The sequence below is a fragment of the Odocoileus virginianus genome, chromosome 18 (assembly GCF_023699985.2).
Source record: "Odocoileus virginianus isolate 20LAN1187 ecotype Illinois chromosome 18, Ovbor_1.2, whole genome shotgun sequence".
In the NCBI taxonomy this organism is placed as follows: Eukaryota; Metazoa; Chordata; class Mammalia; order Artiodactyla; family Cervidae; genus Odocoileus; species Odocoileus virginianus.
This window is the reverse complement of record NC_069691.1, coordinates 54,141,039-54,163,002: the sequence shown is the minus strand read 5'-3', so window position 1 is coordinate 54,163,002 and position 21,964 is coordinate 54,141,039. Positions and strand designations below refer to the sequence as shown.

At 43.6% G+C, this 21,964-nt stretch overlaps 1 protein-coding gene across 1 annotated transcript in view; it reads left to right on the top strand.

Annotated features, from left to right (window-relative positions):
* Positions 1–463: 463 nt before the first annotated feature.
* The window catches only part of ANXA10 (annexin A10), a 51,856-nt gene continuing 30,355 nt past the window's right edge, over positions 464–21,964 (top strand). Inside the window, exons 1-3 of the mRNA XM_070480186.1 lie at positions 464–1,006; positions 7,032–7,113; positions 21,217–21,311. Coding sequence (XP_070336287.1) covers positions 464–1,006; positions 7,032–7,113; positions 21,217–21,311 — 720 coding nt within the window. The remainder of the gene's footprint in view (positions 1,007–7,031; positions 7,114–21,216; positions 21,312–21,964) is intronic.

Sequence of the window (21,964 nt, the reverse complement as noted above, 5' to 3'; positions counted from 1 at the left end):
TCTTCCTAAACTGATGCCTGGAAATCCAAATATTCTTCCTTTATTCATGAGAATGTTCAATATCTAACCTTGCACGACCAGTCACATTCAGGTCCATCCTCAACGAAAAGGAGGAAGCCCAGTTAAGGAGACTTCGTGCTCTGGAAACCCCGGGAAAGTTGGGAGGAACATTCCCCTCTGTGCGTGGTGCTCCGGCCCACTGATCCAGCCTGTGTGTATTCTTCCGTCCCTCTGAGTGTCTGGAAGGTGCCTGGGGTCCTGCACAGCGCTGCGGGGGTGGCTTTCTGTTGGTATTTTGAAGGAAGGAGGGAAGTAGGGTCATTTCCTGATGAGGTACCAACCACTGGCAAGGGATGGCACACGGCTGCACTCTGGAACAGAGCAGACAATCCTGGGGTGGGGGGGACGTCAGGAGGGACTCCTGCACACGTGGCCTTGGAGCCATCAGTCAAGCCCGGAGTGGATGCTCCCCAGAATCACGGAGGAGTCCGGGGATGGCAGCGGGTACGGAGGTGGGCACGGGTGGGCGACAGCAGTGCCCTGGGGCTGGAGCATGGGGCTGTTGAGTGCGGGAGCCGAGGGGTTCAGGAGAAAGGAAGTCAGACAGGAACCCACACAGACAGCCGGGGATGGTGCGAGAGCTCTGCTCATGCAGTTGAAACCTCTGGACTGCGGTGTATTCTCAGTCATGGGCAGAGTCGACGTGGACACTGACCGCTGCGCTGAGGTTCAGGCTCTTGCTTTACCCCACATACTCCTGCTCTGCCCCCGGGGTGTGAGGACGGCTCTGTTGACGCCCTGCAGCGTCCTCAAGGCCAGCCCCCGGGATGTGCGCATAAATCCCGGTGTCCCGGGATGTTTCTCTCACATGAACAGCATCCCCACTGTGCACCAGAGTGGAAAACCAGCATGGGAAGCCCGGCTCTGGGCAGGGGCAATTGAGGGAAGGAGAGGTGGTGTGTCTGACCCAGGAGGAACCTCTCTGGCTGCGGGGACAGTTTGCTGGGTGTGGGGGGGCTGGGGGAGGGAGGAGCATCAAGAAAGCTGGAGCAGAGGCTGAGATAAGGGGACCAGAGGAAGGTGTGCGGGGAGCAGATGGACTGGAGGACAGGCTCCTGGAAGCTGGGAGAGGGTGGGTTAATCACCCCACGGTGGTGTTTGTCTCCAAGCCACTGAAATCCTCCAGGGCGTTCTTGCAGACAGGCGGGAGAGGTGAGTGGGTGCAGGGTGTTCAGAACAGTCAGCGGAGACCAGGGACCAGTGCTCCAAAGGTGACAATATGCTTGTGAATGAAGGCCCAGGACCCCTGGAGGGATTCCTCACGGGGCTCCAAAAATCCTCAGTTCCCTGGAGATCTTGGAATCCCCATGACATGGAAACTAAGCTGAGTCATTCTCTGAAACCCAGCCGCTGGCAGGCACCAGTCAGGCTGGCTGACGTTTTACCATCGGAACTCTTGAGGTTCCCAGGTGGTTAGTGTGCGGGTGATGGAAAAGGCAGAGGAGAGAAAGGACTTAAGAGTGGGCGCTGAATGGGTTTATGGACCTTGGCCCCTAGGTCAGCTATGAAGAAATGAAATACGCACTGACCTATGCGCCTATTGATATGAGATGATTAAGATGTTTTTTATCAACTTCATGAACAATCTGTGAGTCTTCCAGTCTGTATTCAGTTCCAGATAATAATTCTGACATTTTTCTGTCAGTTAAAGAAATCCATTCATTATTCACTCAGGGGAGTAGCTTTTGGAACCAATTTTAAATTTATAAATTACTCATAACCTTCTGCATAGTAAATTGATGAGGCAGTTTATTCTGTCTCTTTAAAAGGGAGTATGTTTCATTCCTCTATCAAAATCTAAACTCACAAATGAGTAGAAGTGAAGATCATATTCTGCTTACCTTATGGTAAGAATTCAAGTGGAAATGACAGGCATTAGGACTTTTATTTTTCCTGTAACAAGTGACACTATGTCTAAATCTGTCCATTTTCAAGGCAAAAAAATTTTATCATAGATGCATTTTTTTATGTCACATTGGAAAGTGTCCACTTTTTCAAAATTTCCATTTTGCTCTAAGACATGAACAATTTAGAAACACATATATAAACAGGGACTTTGCTTTAAGAGGCATACATGCTGAAAAATACCTAACATAACAGTCTCTCACTCTTTCAAAAGGTTAAATTACAGTGATTGGGGTGACTTAAAATAGACCTCGAAAATCAGTAAGTAAAATTACATTCGGTCAGACAAGCGATCTGTATTCACCGAGAACATGCCATCTGCTTCAGTTGAGGTGCGCATTATACCTGCCAGGGGACTCAGAATGAGACACCCCTACAATCTCTATTGGGCTTCCCAGGTGGCGCGAGTGGCAGAGAACCCGCCTGCCAATGCAGGAGATATTAGAGACGCAGGTTCGATCCCTGGGTGGGGAAGATCCCCTGGAGGAGGGCATGGCAGCCCACTCCAGGATTCTTGCCTGGAGGGTCCTATGGACAGAGGAGTCTGGTGGGCTATAGTCCATGGGGTCACAAAGTCTGACATGACTGAAGCAACTAAACAACAACAACAACTAAGAGAGCAGGTCTCAAGTGTCCTCATCAGAAGAAAGCCAGACCACGTGAGGCGGCAGCCATGCCAACTAACCGCACTGAGGGGAGTGCTTCACAGCACACAGCGGCATCATGTCGCATCGTGCCCAGCACTACACGCCAGTTTCTTCTGAGGGACACACGGAAATATGGCCATTAAACGACGGGGTCAGCATTCCAAGGAGCCCGAAGTAGGTACCTTACATGGAACAGCGTTGCTGACTCCAGCTTAACTGAAACATAATGACTGATATGAAATGAATATAATGATTTAATATGCTATATAAATGGGCATGAATGACAAGAGCTCACTAGAAAAGTGTTTGAATTACTGATCATTCACAATTTTTTTTAATTTTAGTGTTGAATTTACTTCTAAAACATTTTTACTGATTTATTCTAAGACAAATAGATAAGGAGAGAACTTTAAGTGGCAAAAGAGATGAGAAGTGTAAAAAGAAAGAAAGAATTTTTGCATTATATTGCAAAAATACATTGTATTAGTAGTCTGTGTGAGGATTTAAAAAAAACTATGAAGAAAAAACTGTGGATTTTTATTTCACATACAAATTTTGTCTAATAAATCACTGTAGAAAGTTCAAGAGGAGAAGGGGGCGACAGAGGGTGAGATGGCTGGATGGCATCACTGACTCAATGGATGTGAGTTTGAGCAAAATCCAGGAGATAGTGGAGGATAGGGAACTCTGGTGTGCTGCAGTCTATGGGGTCACAAAGAGTCAAGACATAACTTGGCGACTGAACAACTTTCCTTTCCTTATGTATTACTTTTAGAGCTTTGTGTGTGTGTGTGTGTGTGTGTGTTTTCTTTTTGCAAAATATATGAAGGGTTTCATTTTGTAGCACTTACTCCAGTCGGAATTCTGGAGGACCCTAGTCCAGCGAGGAATGAAATGCTCAAGTTTGTGACAGACAGTTGCACATTCAGAGACGAGACTGCCTAGGCTACTTACACGTATGCAACAATATGTCTCACTGTTTCCAAACACGTTTTCTCTCTTACGCTTTTAAGACAGGGACAAACGGGGAGACTGGGACTGACATATGTGCACCAGCATGTGTAAAACAGATGGCCAGTGGGAAGCTTCCACAAAGCACGGAGAACTCAGCTCGGTGCTCTGTGATGTCCTAGAAGGGTGCGCTGGGGGCTGGGAGGGAGTTCAAGAGGGTATATGTATATATATATAGCTGATTTACTTCATGGTACAACAAAACTAACAAGACATTGTAAAGCAATTATACTCCCATGAATTAAAAAATAAATAAGATTGCCCTTTGTCCGAGAGCTCGCAGCAAAACCAAGGTTAGCAGGCAATGAATGGCACCGTCACCCAGGAACTGTGCAACAGCCTTCTAACTCCTACAACGAACATGCTTCAAAGAGCCTTTAGTTTTCCCAACGAAAAAACTGAGAAAAAGCTACACAGACAAAAGGGACTTAGTAAAAGACAGTGACAAAGAGCAGAGAATAAATTTCACATTTGAAGGCAGGGCTTATCTTTCAAAAGTTTAAATCTTAAATTGCTCTAGGATTATAAGATTCCAAAGAAAACAACTGAGGTGAAGAGAACTCAGTCTAGGAGTTTACCTTAGAGTCTACTTTCTGAACTCAATTTAGTGACTGAAAGAAGAATCTAAGTCTATTTTCTTAATAGAGTCTCACTCAAGGGGATGATAGTGAATAGGCAATAAAACTCATATCGTCTCCCATGCAATAGTGTATAGAAATGAGGGTTGGCTCAAGAAAACTAAGTTCTGGCTCATTGCCAATAAGCTTGAGATATCCCTCATAGCTCAGCTGGTAAAGAATCCAGCGGCAATGCAGGAGACCCCAGTTCAATTCCTAGGTGGTGAAGATCCGCTGGAAAAGGGATAGGCTACCCACTGCAGTATTCTTGGTCTTCCCTTGTGGGTCAGCTGGTAAAGAATCCGCCTGCAGTGCGGGCAACCTGGGTTTGATCCCTGAGTTGGGAAGATCCCATGGAGAAGGGAAAGGCTACCCACTATAGTATTCTGGCCTGGAGAATTCCATGGACTGTATAGTCCTTGGGGTTGCAAAGAGTCGGACATGACTGAGCAACCTTCACTTTCACTTTATCAGAAGTGAATTGGACACTGGCTTGCAGACACACGTGTGGGCATCCTAAGATCCTAAACTGTGTCCATATTTTAATCACACATCTGTCCATCTAGGATTTAAAAAGAATGTTTCATGGACACGTTTCTGCCTCTGGGTATAAAAACTTATTAATATTGGCCAAGTGGAACACAAATTGAATTTAATTCTTAGCTTCAACACAAGTGAACAATTTTCTTACTCCCCCTAAAATTTTTTTCATTAATCTTTTGGCAGTGGTATATGTATGTTTCTTAAGACTAGAAACCAGGCTCATCAATTAACTAATTTTCTGCTCTTATAACATGGGCCCCAGAATGCTGTGTGTTCAGCAGCATTGCTCTGCGAAGTTGCCTGCTCAAGGGCCCAGAGACCTGTCGCCATGGCTCAGATGATGGCTCTCTCCCCATCATCTCTGGGCAAACTCACAACAAATGGGGGGAGCTCCCCTTCTCAGCACACCTGAACTGGCGGTTCCTGCTCTGCGTGTGATCCTACCCAGCCCAGTGCTGCTGGCTCGGGCTCAAGTAAGAGATGCAGGGTCACTCTACTATTGGCACACGACAGAGTATAAAAGGAGGGGCTTCGGAAGCTCATGTCTTCCTCTGCACTTCCAAGCTTCTGCCAAAAGCCCTCCACCCTACCTGCATCATCTAGATTTTTGTGAATTTCGATTCTGGATTCAATATTTCAACTTTATATATGACTTTAGGGCCCCTGAATATATTTTTAAAGCTGTGGTGGTAACTGCCACTTCTAAGTCATTGTTTATTCTTTATTGGGGTAGAGTTGCTTTACAATGTTGCATAGGTTTCTTCTGCACAGTGAAGGAATCAGCCACGTGTATACATGTACCCCCCCGCCGGGACCTCCTCCCACCCGTCCCGCCCTCTGGGTCATCACAGAGACCCGAGCTGAGCTCCCCATGCCACACCGCAGCTTCCCACCGGCTATCTGTGTTACACGTGGAACTTGAAGCTCCGATACTGTGGCCAACTGATATGAATAGCCAACTCATTGGAAAAGACTCCGATGCTGGGAAAGACCGAAAGCCAAAGGAGAGAGCAGCAGAGGATGAGGTGGTTGGATGGGGTCACTGACTCAATGGACATGAACTTGGGCAAACTCCAGAAGATGGTAGACAAGGAGGCCTGACGTGCTGCAGTCCATTGAGGTCACAAAGAGGCAGACACAACTTAGTGACTGAACAACAAACAACAATTTATACACGTCAATGCTACTCTATCAACTTGTCCCCCTTCCCCTCACCCCCACGCCCACAAGGCTATCCTCTACATCTGTGTCTCTATTTCTGCTCTGGAAATACATACATCTGCATCAGTTTTCTAGATTCCACATATATGTGTCAATATACAATGTTTATTTTTCTCTCTCTGGCTTAGACCTAAATATAAGACCAGACACTATAAAATTATTAGAGAGAAACCTAGGAAAAACATGCTTTGACATAAACCACAGCAAGATCTTTTTTGACCCACCTCCTAGAGAAATGAAAAGAAAAGCAAAAGTAAACAAACGGGACCTAGGTAAGCTTAAGAGCTTTTGCACAGCAAAGGAAATCATGAGCAAGAGGTAAAGACATCAGTCAGAAAGGGAGAAAATATTTGCAAATGAAGCAACAGACAAAGGATTAATCTGTAACTCATTTAAATGGCGGAGCAGGCAGTGGCACCCCACCCCAGTACTCTTGTCTGGAGAATCCCATGGATGGAGGAGCCTGGTGGGCTGCAGTCCATGGGGTTGAGTCAGACACAACTGAGCGACTTCACTTTCCCGTTTCACTCTCATGCATTGGAGAAGGAAATGGCAACCCACTCCAGTGTTCTTGCCTGGAGAATCCCAGGGACGGGGAACCTGCTGGGCTGCCCTCTATGGGGTCGCACAGAGTCGGACACGACTTAGCAGCAGCAGCAGTAGCATTTAAATGGGATGAAGCCCCATAATAGTTCTTTTCAGTTTCTAAGTAGTCTCCAATTCCTAAGAAAATGCTTACTGTTTACTAAGGAGACATCTATTTATCTGATTCTTATACTTTTCTACTATCAGTTCTATTTTCTCAGTTTCTAGATCCCAATAAGGGAGAGAACAGGGGATTAAAAAGAACACAACTAAGTCACCGCAACTGACATACAATTAACACATCTGTTTAAAATACCCGTGTGTGTGTCTTAGAGTAATTCAAACATATAGAATGTACTTTTGTTTTATTTATATGAAAAACACGCTGAAGTCTTTGGTGAGAATTACCCAACTCCTCTCTCTCTTTGCTCCTTCCCACCAGGTTCAGGGTACCATCTTCCCAGCTCCGAATTTCAACCCTGTGATGGATGCCGAGTTGCTGGGAGGCGCACTCCAGGGATTCGGTAAGCCTGGGGATGTCTAGCTCCTTTGTGGTTATTTTTTCTGTGTTTTTACCTTGTTTTATGATTGTGTGCGCATGCTCATTCAGTTGTGTCTGACTCTGCAACCTCATGGACTGTAGCCCACCAGGCTCCTCTGTCCATGGATCCTCCAGGCAAGAAGACTGGAGTGGGTTGCCATTCCTTCTCCAGGGGATCTTCCCAACTCAGGGATTGAACCTGGCTCTCCTGCACCACAGGCAGATTCTTTACCATCTGAGCCACCAGGGAAGCCCTATGGAAGGCAAACACAGATTCAAACAAAAAGCTGGGTAAAGAAGCAGAATAAAAAAAAATAGACAAGATGAACAGAATTGCCTCTCACCATTGCACATCTTATCAATATGTTCTTGCCTTAAATTCTTAAGTGTCTCACCACTACTCCTAAATGAAATTCTTAAGTCAAAAACTTTACTGGGATAAGCATCCTTTCTCACCATGTCTGTTTCTAGCCTGTTCGCTTTGCGATCTCTGTATCTGGCTAAACCAGCCCTCTTCCTGCTGTTTCCAGGGGGGCTGCTCCTCTACATCCTGCAAACTGGCCCAGAAGCCCCCACCTGCTCCCCCACCCCACCTGGAAGGCTGTTTTCCTCTCCCATCCACTTGGCATTCAAACTCATCTCTCAGGAACCTCCTCATGTGAGCCTTCCTCTTGGAAACCTTCTCTGTCCTCCAAGCTCATCAAGCCAGATGCCTCCTTCTGCACGGTCCTGTCCCCGCCCCTCCACCCAACCTGTCCACCTCTGTCAACTGCAGACCAGTCTGTGAGCTCCCAGGGTGGGAGGCTGGGTCGCCCGCCTTAGACATGGATGTCCAATGAATGAACAAGACTTTAGGAAAGAAATGTAGAGAGGAGGGGGAAGTTGTTGAGTTTTTTTAAAAAAGATTTAATCTTTAAGACTCAACACAGAGCTGTGAGATGTCATCCCGTGCTAAGGAGGCTGCTGGTGAGCAGGGAGACACCAGAACTGATACCTGAACATTCGCACCAAACATACAAAGCCTTTCAGGAGAAAGCGAACCGTCGGCTTGGAAGGCAAGATCACTTTTATGAGAGCGATACTGTGTATATGTACGTGTGTCTGTGTACTTGTGTGTGTGAGTGTACCCACTAGCAGGACCCCAGAGGAAAACAATAAAGAACTTAAGTATGCTCTGAAGTCCACTTTAAGAATCTGCACTGCTTCCATGCCTTTCAATCATCACTAGAAAAATCTAAAGGGAGGGTAATAGAAAGTTATGGATGAACTCTTCCTTCTGGAGAATATTTTGCTTTACAACTATAGATCAGAGCAATCTACTCATTGAAAAAAAAAAAGGTTTTTTCTTTGCACCAGCTTCAGTTTTCTTGTCATTGCAATTTTAGGGTCAGAATTCAGATTCACTTTGACCCTTGCAACTTTTGCTTGTCAGTGTTTTAGCTGAAGGCTTCCAGGAGGTTCTGCATGTGACAGAACAGGCATGCTTCAGTGTGACAAAGCAAGGACACAGGTCAACATGCTTGGAAAGTCAAGCCATCTTGATGCTCCTGGCAAAGTTCAACCAAAAATGACAACTGCGAGTGTTCTCCTTGGCTACTGTGGGTTCTTTCCAGTTTTGCTGAGACATAACTGACATCCAACAGTGTAAGTTCAAGGTGAATGTACATGTGACGGTTTGACATGCATGTCACTAAATGTTTAACCCAGTAAGATTAGCTAACACATCCTTCTCATCCCATAATTTCCATTTTTGTTATTATGCTGAGAACATTCACTGATTACTCTCTCAGCAGCTTTGAACTATGCAATGCAGTACTGTTAACTGTAGTCTTTTCCTTTGCAGAAGATTTTGAGTTTGATGTAATCTACTTGTTGATTTTTGACTTGAAACAATATTACTTACAATTAATTGTACAAAATTTGTACAAAAATTGTACAAAAAAGTACAATTAATACTTAGAAAAATCAGAAAGCAAAAATATGGTCTGATGCAAATGAAAAGGAGTTGTTTCAATAAAACTTGTCTTACGGTGTATAACAGTTCACCTAGGAAAAGCAGGTGACTGTTACCTCCCAGGTAACGGTCTCGAACAGTCCACTAGCCAATCCCAACTGTGACCAGCTGCTTCTCCTGCCCATGCACTCTTAGACATCTTAGAGTCTAAGACACCTGTGTTTATTTTGTCTCAGTTAGCATATATAATTTCCAGACCATCCCTGTCAGATCCTGAACAACGGGAACTATCTTTGACCTACACACCTAAATCACAGCAAAGCTGCCTGCAAGACAAAACGAATCTTTGTGGGACCCTCAGTGCTACTTAAGTTAGATCCACCACCACCTGCCCTTGACCTTACTCAGCAATAACATGGTGTGAGCTGTAGGGTGTGTGTAGACACTATTTATACAAGGGGAGGAAGTGTCCCTTTACACCTAGTGGCTGAGTTTTCCTGTATCTCCCCTGGAAGCAAACATTCAGCATCTACCAATTCATGTTCATGGTGACTTTGTAGAAACACATCAGGAATAACAAGAATCAACCATACATCATGCAAGCCCATAAAATTGCTAAGGATCATTAAGCTATGCTTTTCTGTTAAACCATCAAGTAGGAATTATTTAGAAATTCCTGGCCCTAATGCAATAGGACAAGAAAGAGAAAAAGACACAATGTCTAAAGAATAAGTCAAAATTGTTTCTGCAGCAGACATTATCAGCAAATTTCAAAATCCAAGGTAATCCAGTAAAAAATTATTAGAAGTATGAGAGTTCAGGAGAAGGAAATGGCATCCACTCCAGTATTCTTGCCTAGAGAATCCTGTGGACAGAGGAGCCTGGTGGGCTGCTGTCCATAGGGTCGCACAGAGTTGGACATGACTGAAGTGACTTAGCATGCATGCATGCATTGGAGAAGGAAACGGCAACTCACTCCAGTGTTCTTGCTTGGAGACGCCCATGGACAGAGGAGCCTGGTGGGCTGCCGTCTATGCCATCTATGGGGTCTCGCAGAGTCGGACACAGCTGAGCAGCACCAGCATGAGAGTTCAATAATTTTTCTGGACACAAGGTCCACATGAAGTTCAGTATCATCTATTTCATTAAGGAATTATTCTGTTAAGACCAAAATAAAAATAATACAACTTGAAATATTGATAGAAATACAAATATGAATAATTTTAACCAAATAAAGTTTCTTGTAACTTGCAAAACTATACAAATGTTTTATGGAGAAGGCAATGGCAACCCACTCAAGTACTCTTGCCTGGAAAATCCCATGGACGGAGGAGCCTGGTAGGCTGTAGTCCATGGGGTCGCTAAGAGTCCGACATGACTGAGCGACTTCCTTTTCACTTTCATGCATTGGAGAAGGAAATGGCGACCCACTCCAGTGTTCTTGCCTGGAGAATCCCAGGGACAGGGGAGCCTGGTGGGCTGCCGTCTATGGGGTCGCACAGAGTCGGACACGACTGGAGTGCCTTAGCAGCAGCAGCACCAGCATACAAAAGTTTACTAAGTCTTTAAGTCTTTTAGAAAAGAAAAACAACCCAACAGGTAAAGGAACATGAAAAAAGCCCACCAAGTCAAACAAAAGAGGAGGAAATAGGGAATCTACCTGAAAAAGAATTTAGAATAATGATAATAAAAATGATCCAAAATCTTGAAAACAAAATGGAGTTACAAATAAATAGCCTGGAGACAAAGATTGAGAAGATGCAAGAAATGTTTAACAAGGACCTAGAAGAAATTAAAAAAAGTCAATTAAAAATTAATAATGAAATAAATGAGATAAAAAACACTCTGGAGGGAACCATGAGTAGAATAACAGAGACAGAAGATAGGATAAGTGAGTTAGAAGATAAAATGGTGGAAATAAATGAAGCAGAGAGGAAAAAAGAAAAAAGAATCAAAAGAAATGAGGACAACCTCAGGGACCTCTGGGTCAATGTGAAACGCCCCAACATTCAAATCATAGGAGTCCCAGAAGAAGAAGACAAAAAGAAAGGCCATGAGAAGTTACTCGAGGAGATAATAGCTGAAAACTTCCCTAAAATGGGGGAGGAAATAGCCAACCAAGTCCAAGAAACCCAGAGAGTCCCAAACAGGATAAACCCAAGACGAAACACCCCAAGACACATATTAATCAAATTAACAAAGATCAAACACAAAGAACAAATATTAAAAGCAGCAAGGGAGAAACAACAAATAACACACAAAGGGATTCCCATAAGGATACCAGCTGATCTATCAATAGAAACCCTTCAGGCCAGAAGGGAATGGCAGGACATACTTAAAGTAATGAAAGAGAATAACCTACAACCTAGATTACTCTAGCCCAGCAAGGATCTCATTCAGATATGAAGGAGAACTCAAAAGCTTTACAGACAAGCAAAAGCTGAGAGAATTCAGCACCACCAAATCAGCTCTTCAGTAAATACTAAAGGATCTTCTCTAGACAGGAAACACAGAAAGGTGGTATAAACATGAACCCCAAACAACAAAATAAATGGCAACGGGACCATACCTATCAATAATTACCTTAAATGTAAATGGGTTGAATGCCCCAACCAAAAGACAAAGGCTGGCTGAATGGAGACAAAAGCAAGACCCCTATATATGCTGTCTCCAAGAGACCCACCTCAAAACAAGGGACACATACAGACTAAAAGTGAAGGGCTGGAGAAAAATATTCCACGCAAACGGAGACCAAAAGAAAGCAGGAGTCGCAATACTCATATCAGATAAAATAGACTTTCAAATAAAGGCTGTGAAAAGAGACAAAGATGGACACTACATAATGATCAAAGGATCAATCCAAGAAGAAGATATAACAATTATAAATATATATGCACCCAACATAGGAGCACCGCAATATGTAAGGCAAACGCTAATGAGTATGAAAGAGGAAATTAATAGTAACACAATAATAGTAGGAGACTTTAATACCCCACTCACAACTATGGATAGATCAACTAAACAGAAAATTAACAAGGAGACACAAACTTTAAAGGACACAATGGACCAGCTAGACCTAATTGACATCTATAGGACGTTTCACCCCAAAACAATCAACTTCACCTTTTTCTCAAGTGCACACGGAACCTTCTCCAGAATAGATCACATCCTGGGCCATAAATCTAGTCTTGGTAAATTCAAAAAGACTGAAATCATTCCAGTCATCTTTTCTGACCACAGTGCAGTAAGATTAGATCTCAATTACAGGAAAAAAATTATTAAAAATTCAAACATATGGAGGCTAAACAACACGTTTCTGAATAACCAACAAATCATGAAGAAATCAAAAAAGAAATCAAAATATGCATCAAAATGAATGAAAATGAAAACACAACAACCCAAAACTTATGGGACACTGTAAAAGCAGTGCTAAGGGGAAGATTCATAGCATTAAAGGCCTACCTCAAGAACAAGAAAAAAGTCAAATAAATAACCTAACTCTACACCTAAAGCAACTAGAGAAGGAAGAAGTGAAGAACCCCAGGGTTAGTAGAAGGAAAGAAATCTTAAAAATTAGGGCAGAAATAAATGCAAAAGAAACTAAAGAGACCATAGCAAAAATCAACAAAGCTAAAAGCTGGTTTTTTGAAGAAATAAACAAAATTGACAAACCATTAGCAAGACTCATTAAGAAACAAAGGGAGAAGAACCAAATTAACAAAATTAGAAATGAAAATGGAGAGATCACAACAGACAACACTGAAATACAAAGGATCATAAGAGACTACTACCAGCAGCTCTATGCCAATAAAATGGACAACTTGGAAGAAATGGACAAGTTCTTAGAGAAGTATAACTTTCCAAAACTGAACAAGGAAGAAATAGAAGATCTTAACAAAACCATCACAAGCAAGGAAATCGAAACTGTAATCAGAAATCTTCCAGCAAACAAAAGCCCAGGACCAGATGGCTTCACAGCTGAATTCTACCGAAAATTTAGAGAAGAGCTAACACCTATCTTACTCAAACTCTTCCAGAAAATTGCAGAAGGAGGTAAACTTCCAAACTCATTCTATGAGGCCACCATCACCCTAATTCCAAAACCAGACAAAGATGTCACAAAAAAAGAAAACTACAGGCCAATATCACTGATGAACATAGATGCAAAAATCCTTAACAAAATTCTAGCAAACAGAATCCAACAACATATTAAAAAAATCATACACCATGACCAAGTGGGCTTTATCCCAGAAATGCCAGGATTCTTTAATATCTGCAAATCAATCAATGTGATACACCACATTAACAAATTGAAAGATAAAAACCATATGATTATCTCAATAGATGCAGAAAAAGCCTTTGACAAAATTCAACATCCATTTATGATTAAAACTCTCCAGAAAGCAGGAATAGAAGGAACATACCTCAACATAATAAAAGCTATATATGACAAACCCACAGCAAGCATCACCCTCAATGGTGAAAAATTGCAAGCATTTCCCCTGAAATCAGGAACAAGACAAGGGTGCCCACTCTCACCACTACTATTCAACATAGTTTTGGAAGTGTTCGCCACAGCAATCAGGGCAGAAAAAGAAGTAAAAGAAATCCAGATAGGAAAGAAGAAGTGAAACTCTCTGTTTGCAGATGACATGATCCTCTACATAGAAAACCCTAAAGACTACCAGAAAATTACTAGAGCTAATCAACGAATACAGTAAAGTTGCAGGATATAAAATTAACACACAGAAATCTCTTGCATTCCTATACACTAACAATGAGAAAACAGAAAGAGAAATTAAGGAAACAATACCATTCACCATTGCAACAAAAAGAATAAAATACTTAGGATTATATCTACCTAAGGAAACAAAAGACCTATACATAGAAAAGTATAAAACACTGATGAAAGAAATCAAAGAGGACACAAACAGATGGAGAAATATACCGTGTTCATGGATTGGAAGAATCAATATTGTCAAAATGGCTATACTACCCAAAGCAATCTACAGATTCAATGCAATCCCTATCAAACTACCAATGGTATTTTTCACAGAACTAGAACAAATAATTTCACAATTTGTATGGAAATTCAAAAAACCTCAAATAGCCAAAGTAACCTTGAGAAAGAAGAATGGAACTGGAGGAATCAACCTGCCTGACTTCAGACTATACTACAAAGCCACAGTCATCAAGACAGTATGGTACTGGCACAAAGACAGAAATATAGATCAATGGAACAGAATAGAAAGCCCAGAGATAAACCCATGAACCTATGGTCACCTTATCTTTGACAAAGGAGGCAAGGATATGCAATGGAAAAAAGACAACCTCTTTAACAAGTGGTGCTGGGAAAACTTGTCAACCACCTGTAAAAGAATGAAACTAGAACACTTTCTAACACCATACACAAAAATAAACTCAAAATGGATTAAAGATCTAAATGTAAGACCAGAAACTATAAAACTCCTAGAGGAGAACATAGGCCAAACACTCTCTTACGTAAATCACAGCAGGATCCTCTATGACCCACATCCCAGAATTTTAAAAACAAAAGTAAAAATAAACAAATGGGACCTAATGAAACTTAAAAGCTTTTGCACAATAAAGGAAACTATAAGCAAGGTGAAAAGACAGCCCTCAGATTGGGAGAAAATAATAGCAAACGAAGCAACAGACAAAGGATTAATCTCAAAAATATACAAGCAACTCCTCCAGCTCAACTCCAGAAAAATAAATGACCCAATCAAAAAATGGGCCAAAGAACTCAACAGACATTTCTCCAAGGAAGACATACAGATGGCTAACAAACACATGAAAAGATGCTCAACATCACTCATTATCAGAGAAATGCAAATCAAAACCACAATGAGGTACCATTACACGCCAGTCAGGATGGCTGCTATCCAAAAGTCTACAAGCAATAAATGCTGGAGAGGGTGTGGAGAAAAGGGAACGCTCTTACACTGTTGGTGGGAATGCCAATTAGTACAGCCACTATGGAAAACAGTGTGGAGATTTCTTAAAAAGCTGGAAATAGAACTGCCATATGACCAAGCAATCCCACTTCTGGGCATACACACCAAGGAAACCAGATCTGAAAGAGACACGTGCACCCCAATGTTCATTGCAGCACTGTTTATAATAGCCAGGACATGGAAGCAACCTAGATGCCCATCAGCAGACAAATGGATGAGGAAGCTGTGGTACATATACACCATGGAATACTACTCAGCCATTAAAAAGAATTCATTTGAATCAGTTCTAGTGAGATGGATGAAACTGTAGCCCATTATACAGAGTGAAGTAAGCCAGAAAGATAAAGACCATTAATTACAGTATACTAACACATATATATGGAGTTTAGAAAGATGGTAACGATAACCCTATATGCAAAACAGAAAAAGAGACTCAGATGTATAGAACAGACTTGTGGACTCTGGGAGAAGGCGAGTGTGGAATGTTTCAAGAGAACAGCATCAAAACATGTGTATTATCTAGGGTGAAACAGATCACCAGCCCAGGTTGGGTGCATGAGACAAGTGCTCGGGCCTGGTGCACTGGGAAGACCCGGAGGGATCGGGTGGAGAGGGAGGTGGGAGGGGGGACCGGGACGGGGAATACATGTAAATCCATGGCTAATTCATTTCAATGTATGACAAAAACAACTGCAATGATGTAAAGTAATTAGCCTCCAACTAATAAAAATAAATGGGAAAAAAAAAGAAAAGAAAAACACATAAATAGTTCAACAGATATGTCATGTTAGTGACTTCTCTAAGTTGATTCCTAAGTTTATAGTTATTTTAATTGATATTTGAATAACATTTTTTGAGATCCATATGAAAATATTTTGAAATACTTCTAGAAGAATAAATGAGCCAGAATTGCTATGAACTTTGAAAAATGGAGAGTAATTCAGTGAGGTGTATTATGGATAATCCCAAAATAATAACAACAAAAATCACATTATAATAATTATGTGTGATGATAGAAAAATCAATATGTATATATAACTGAAAAATCTTATTTGTTGTTGTTCAGTTGCTTAGTTGTGTCTGACTTTTTGCCACCCTATGGACTGTAGCACACCAAGCTTCACTGTCCATTACCATCTCCTGGAGCTTGCTCAAACTCATGTCCATTGAATCAGTGATGTCATCCAACCATCTCATTCTCTGTTGTTCCCTTCTCCTCCTGCTGTCAATCTTTCCCAGCATCAGGATCTTTTCCAATGAGTCTGCTCTTCACAGACAGGTGGCCAAAGTATTGGAGCTTCAGCATCAGTCCTTCCAATGAATATTCAGGATTGATTTCCTTTAGGATTGACTGGATTGATCTCCTTGCAGTCCAAGGGACTCACAAGAGTCTTTTCAACACCACAGTTCAAGAGCTTCAATTATTCAGTGCTTAGCCCTCCTTATAGTCCAACTCTCACATCCATACAAGACCACTGGAAAAACCATAGCTTTGACTAGATGGACCTCTGTTGGCAAAGTAATGTCTGTGCTTTTTAACATGCTGTCTAGGCTTGTCATAGCTTTTCTTCCAAGGAGCAACCGTCTTTTAATTTCATGGCTGCAGTCACCATAAGCAGTGATTTTTGAGCCCAAGAAAATAAAGTCAGCCACTGTTTCCACTGTTTCCCCATCTATTTGCCATGAAGTGATGGGACCAGATGACATGATCTTAGTTTTCTGAATGTTGAGTTTTAAGACAGCTTTTTCACTCTCCTCTTTCACCTTCATCAAGAGGCTCTTTAGTTCCTCTTCCATTTCCACCATAAGGGTGGTATCATCTGCATATATGCGGTTATTGATATTCCTCCCAGCAGTCTTTATTTCAGCTGTGCTTCATCCAGCCTGGCATTTTGCATGATATACTCTGTCTCAAGGAAATCAGTTCTGAATATTCATTGGAAGGACTGATATTGAAGATGAAGTTCCAATACTTTGGCCACTAGATGCAAAGAACTGACTTATTGGAAAAGACCCTGATGCTGGGAAAGATTGAAAGCAGGTGGAGAAGCAGATGACAGAGGATGAGATGGTTGGATGGCATCACCAACTTGACGGACATGCATTTAAGCAAGGTCTGGGAGTTGGTGATGGACAGGGAGGCCTGGTGTGCTGCAGTCCATGGGGTCGCCAAGAGTCAGACACAACTAAGGGCTGAACTGAACTCTGCATTTAAGTTAAATAAGCAGGGTGACAATATACAGCCTTGATACACTCCTTTCCCAATTTGGAACCAGTCTGCTGTTCTATGTCCAGTTGTAACTGTTGCTTCTTGACCTGCATACAAGTTTCTCAGGAGGCAGGTAAGGAGATCTGATACTCCCATCTCTTTAAGAATTTTCCACAGTTTGTTGTGAGCCACACAGGCAAAGGCTTTGGCATAGTCAATAAAGCAGAAATAGATGTTTTTCTGGAATTCTCTTGCTTTTCTATGATCCAATGGATGTTGGCAATTTGATATCTGGTTCCCCTGCCTTTTCTAAATCCAGCTGAAACACCTGGGAGTTCTAGGGTCACTATGTGAAGCTTAGCTTGCAGAATTTTGAGCATAACCTTGTTAGCACGTGAAATAAGTGCAATTGTGTGGTAGTTTGAACACACTTTGGCATTGACCTTCTTTGCCATTGGAATGAAAACTGACCTTTTCCAGTCTGTGGCCACTGCTGTTTTCCAAATTTGCTGGCATATTGAGTACAACACTTTCACAGCATCATCTTTTAGGATTTGAAATAGCTCAGCAGGAATTCCATCACCTCCACTAGCTTTGTTCATAGTAACTCTTCGTAAGGCCCAACAGGGATATTTTAGGAATCAGTGAACTAAAACGGACAGGAATGTGTGAATTTAATTCAGATAACGATCATTTTACTACTGTGGACAAAAATCCCTTAGAAGAAATGGAGTAGCCCTCACAGTCATCAAATGAGTCCAAAATGCAGCACTTGGGTACAATCTCAAAAACTACAAAATGATCTCTGTTCATTTCCAAGGTAAACAATTCAATATCACAGTAATACAAGTCTATGCACTGAACACTAATGCCAAAGAGGCTGAAGTCTATGAAGACCTACAAGACCTTCTAGAACTAATGCCAAAAAAAAAAAAAAAAAGATATACTTTTCATCATAGGGGACTAGAATGCAAAAGTAGGACGTCAAGAGATACTTGGAGTAACAGGCAAGTTTGGCCTTGGAGTACAAAATGAAACTAACAGAGTTTTGCCAAGAGAGCACACTGGTCATAGTAAATGCCCTCTTCCAACAACACTAGAGACAACTCTACACATGGACATCACCAGATGGTCTATACCAAAAAGCCTTCTACTTATTATTAAAACTACCTTCATTTTGGATCATGCAGTCAACAGACTCCTCTGGAACCATCTCCTGTCCCTTGGGTCAAGGACTTAACCCCAGAGCCTGGGCACCCTGCTGCTCGGTTCCACTTCACTGAAGTCTACCTTTTTTGTCACAAATCTGAAATTCTAGTCTTTGGAGAAGATTCTCTATCTCCCCACCTCCACTCTGCAGCTGCCAGACCATCTCTCTCACATGAATAGACACCCTGCCCCACACTGGGTCTTCAGAGATACACTCATTCACCTTTACCCAATCCTCACCCTTACTCACTGCATGTTTCCACACCCGACTCATTGCCTTCCTATGAGCCCAACATTTCCAGGATGGCTTTAAATCCCCAAAATATGATCTGCTTAACATCTTAGTGCTGCAACTCGCTTTTCTACTCATCTCCATAATGTGTCAGAGAAAAACTGTACCGCACACAACTCAACAGGCCAGGATGCGCTTACAAAAGGAGAGAGACTGACCCCAGCTCCTCTGGGACAGAGGCAGGCTAGGTCTGAGCCCTGGGCTGAGCTAGCGAGTAGTTCAGAGGACACAGGGTGGGGACCCGGCCAACGCAATGAGGACATCCGAGTCTGCCCACTGGTACTGAGGGTTCCGCCTGCCACAGAGCCCTGGGACAGCAAGTGTCTTACTCAGCTTAAAGGGGTGGATCCTAAGCCCTCGAGGAAGGCATTTCTAGCCTTCTAGCAAGTGGCTGGGAGAAGATTTACATCTCAAAGGAGTAAAGAAAGAATTTACAACCACAAGTTTTCCAAAGTAAATGCTCTCAGAAAAAGAAAAGAGATCAAAGGCTTATGATAAGGAGAAGTTTATCTAAATATTGGTCAAGCTGAGGGGCGGCTGAGGTCTTCCTGTCACTAGGTGACTGCGTGTGTGCATGCTAATCTTTCCAGTCGTGTCTGACTCTTTGCAACCCCATGAACTGCAGCCCACCAGGCTCCTCTGTCCATGGATTCTCCAGGCAAGAAAACTGGAGTGGGTTACCACTTCCTTCTCCAGGAGATCTTTCTAACCCAGGGATCGAACCTGTATCTTTTATGTCTCCTGCACTGGCAGGCTGGTTTTTTTTTGGGGGGGGGGGGGCGGGGAGGCTGTTCTTTATGACCACAGTTAAAGCTGAATCTCCCTGCAGCGATTGTGCACCCAGGCATTTGACCAGGTCGATGGGCTGGTGGAGGAGGAAGCGCGGGCCCCAGAGCCGAGGGACAGGGCCTCTGTCACAAGCAGGGGGCTGGTTCCCTCCTCTCACAGTTCCCTCGCCCGAGGCTCCTCCTCCTCTGCAGGGTCTGCACTGCGTAAGGGGCAGACGGGCCCCTGAGCAGAGCAGCTGGGGTTTGTCAGGTGGATTAAACTGGAGCTGAGTCTTCCCTGATACTGCACGGACAGAGTCAGTGGCAGGAGCTGAGCTCTGCAGGGGTAAGTGAGAGGACAAGCACATCTGTCACTCCTGAGGTCAGGGAGACTAGACCCCACCCCACCAGGCGCAAGTGTGCAAGAAGGCTCCTCAGAGGTCACAGAGGGAGGGGGCACCATCACATAAGGCTGTTGTTCAGCGCTCGGTCACGTTCGACTCTTTGCAACCCCAAGGACTACAGCACCCCAGGCTTCCTTGTCCCTCACCAACTCCTGGAGCTTATTCAAACTCACATCCATTGGGTCAGTGATGCCACCCAACCATCTCATCCTCTGTCGTCCCCTTCTCCTCCTGCCTTCAATCTTTCTCAGCATCAGGGTCTTTTTCAATGAGTTGACTCTTTGCATCAGGTGGCCAAAGTATTGGAGCTTCAGCTTCAGCATCAGCCCTTCCAATGAATATTCAAGGTTGATTTCCTTTAGGATTGACTAGTTTGATCTCCGTGCTCTCCAAGGGACTCTTGAGAGTCTTCTCCAGCACCACAGTTCAAAAGCATTAATTCTTCATACCCATCCTTCTTTATGGTCCAGCTCTCACATCATCATAAGTGCTGTCAAACCTCCCAGTCTTCTGTGCTAGAATCCATCTTGGCTAAAAGATGAGCATGTATATGGGGAGGCCCCTGGGACAAGTCAGATGTGGGGAAAGAGGTGCAATAACTGGCCAGAGCAGAACAGAGCCCTGGAAGAAGGGCCCCACAGCAGCGATTTAAATCACGTCTCGGGCACACGTGTTAGGGACCTCGCCTGCTGTCTTCTCCGGGTCTGTGTTTCTGCTTTGCTCCTGCTCTATATGAGCTGCTGCTTTGCTCCCTTTGCACGAACTGTGCTGCCAACAAACTCTGCGTCTGCTTCACCCCGTTTCTGTGGGGAATTCTTTCTCCAAAAAAGACAAGGACCCTGGTGGTCTCACCTGCTGTCAGCAGGACCAGAGCAGTGACTTTTCTCTCAATGCACATCTGTTGTAAGTCATTCAGAGCTGTGTGGTGAGAAGGACATGGGGTCTGTTCAAACCAGATCAGTGTGGAGTTCAGGGAAGCCTTTTGCTGGTGGGGTAGGAGGGAGATGGAAGAAAGGCCACGTTCTCTCCTTCCCTCTATTTTTATTGCATCTTTTAAAAGAAAAGTCTGTAGCACCAGGAGAGGGGGAGACAGAGGCCCCTCGGCCACAGCAGGGGTACCGGGACCCTTCCACTCAAGCTGGGCCTCCCCCCTCCACTGGGAGCAGCAGGGGACGAGCTGGCCCACCGGCCTGACCCCTGCACCGTGGGCTCTCCCTTCCTGCAGTGCGGCACTCACAGCACTCACTGCCTCTCCAACACAATTCTCTTCCAGGCTGTGACAAGGACCTGCTGATCGACATTCTGACCCAGCGCTGCAACACCCAGAGGCTGCTGATCGCCGAGGCTTACCTGGGTGCCTTCGGCCGGGTGAGTCCCCCCAACCCCTCCCGTTTCCAGGCAAACTTCTGAGTCACCTCTGAACAGGGTCTGGTACGCTCCCCAGTCTCTGATCCCAAAGGTGTCTGACATCACCAAACATCAGAGACAGTTCCTCTGCCTCAAACGTGTTGCACAGAATGTGGGGAAGAGACACATCAGAAGTGCCTGTATGTGATGCATGACCCCACCAGCCCTTCCTTAGAAATCATTCAGCTTCATAAAGTAGAAGCTTTCACAGCCCAGCACCACCAGCTGGTCCAATTAGGCACTGCCTGGGAACACCCCGGGTTCAGCTCCACAGAAGGCACACAGGAACTAATGATCCAGGCCCCAAAATAAGATCTTTTCCTGCAGTTCTCCTGAGGTCCTCACCCACATCTCTATCCAAGTGGCTTCCCCACTAGCTTTTCTTCCCAAAGCTATAGTTAGAGACCATTAGAAAAGAATGGTGCTCAAAAATAGTTTCAGGCAATAGAACTGTCCAGAGTACTTTACATAATCATGCACTGGTTTCGAGGCAGGTGCCATTAAGGATTTCTCTCCTTTTTTGTGCAGTTAAACCATAGATTAAGAATGAAAATTCTTCAGTCCAAAAGGACCTGGAATAGCGATTCCATTTTGTCAACTGACCATTATCGATG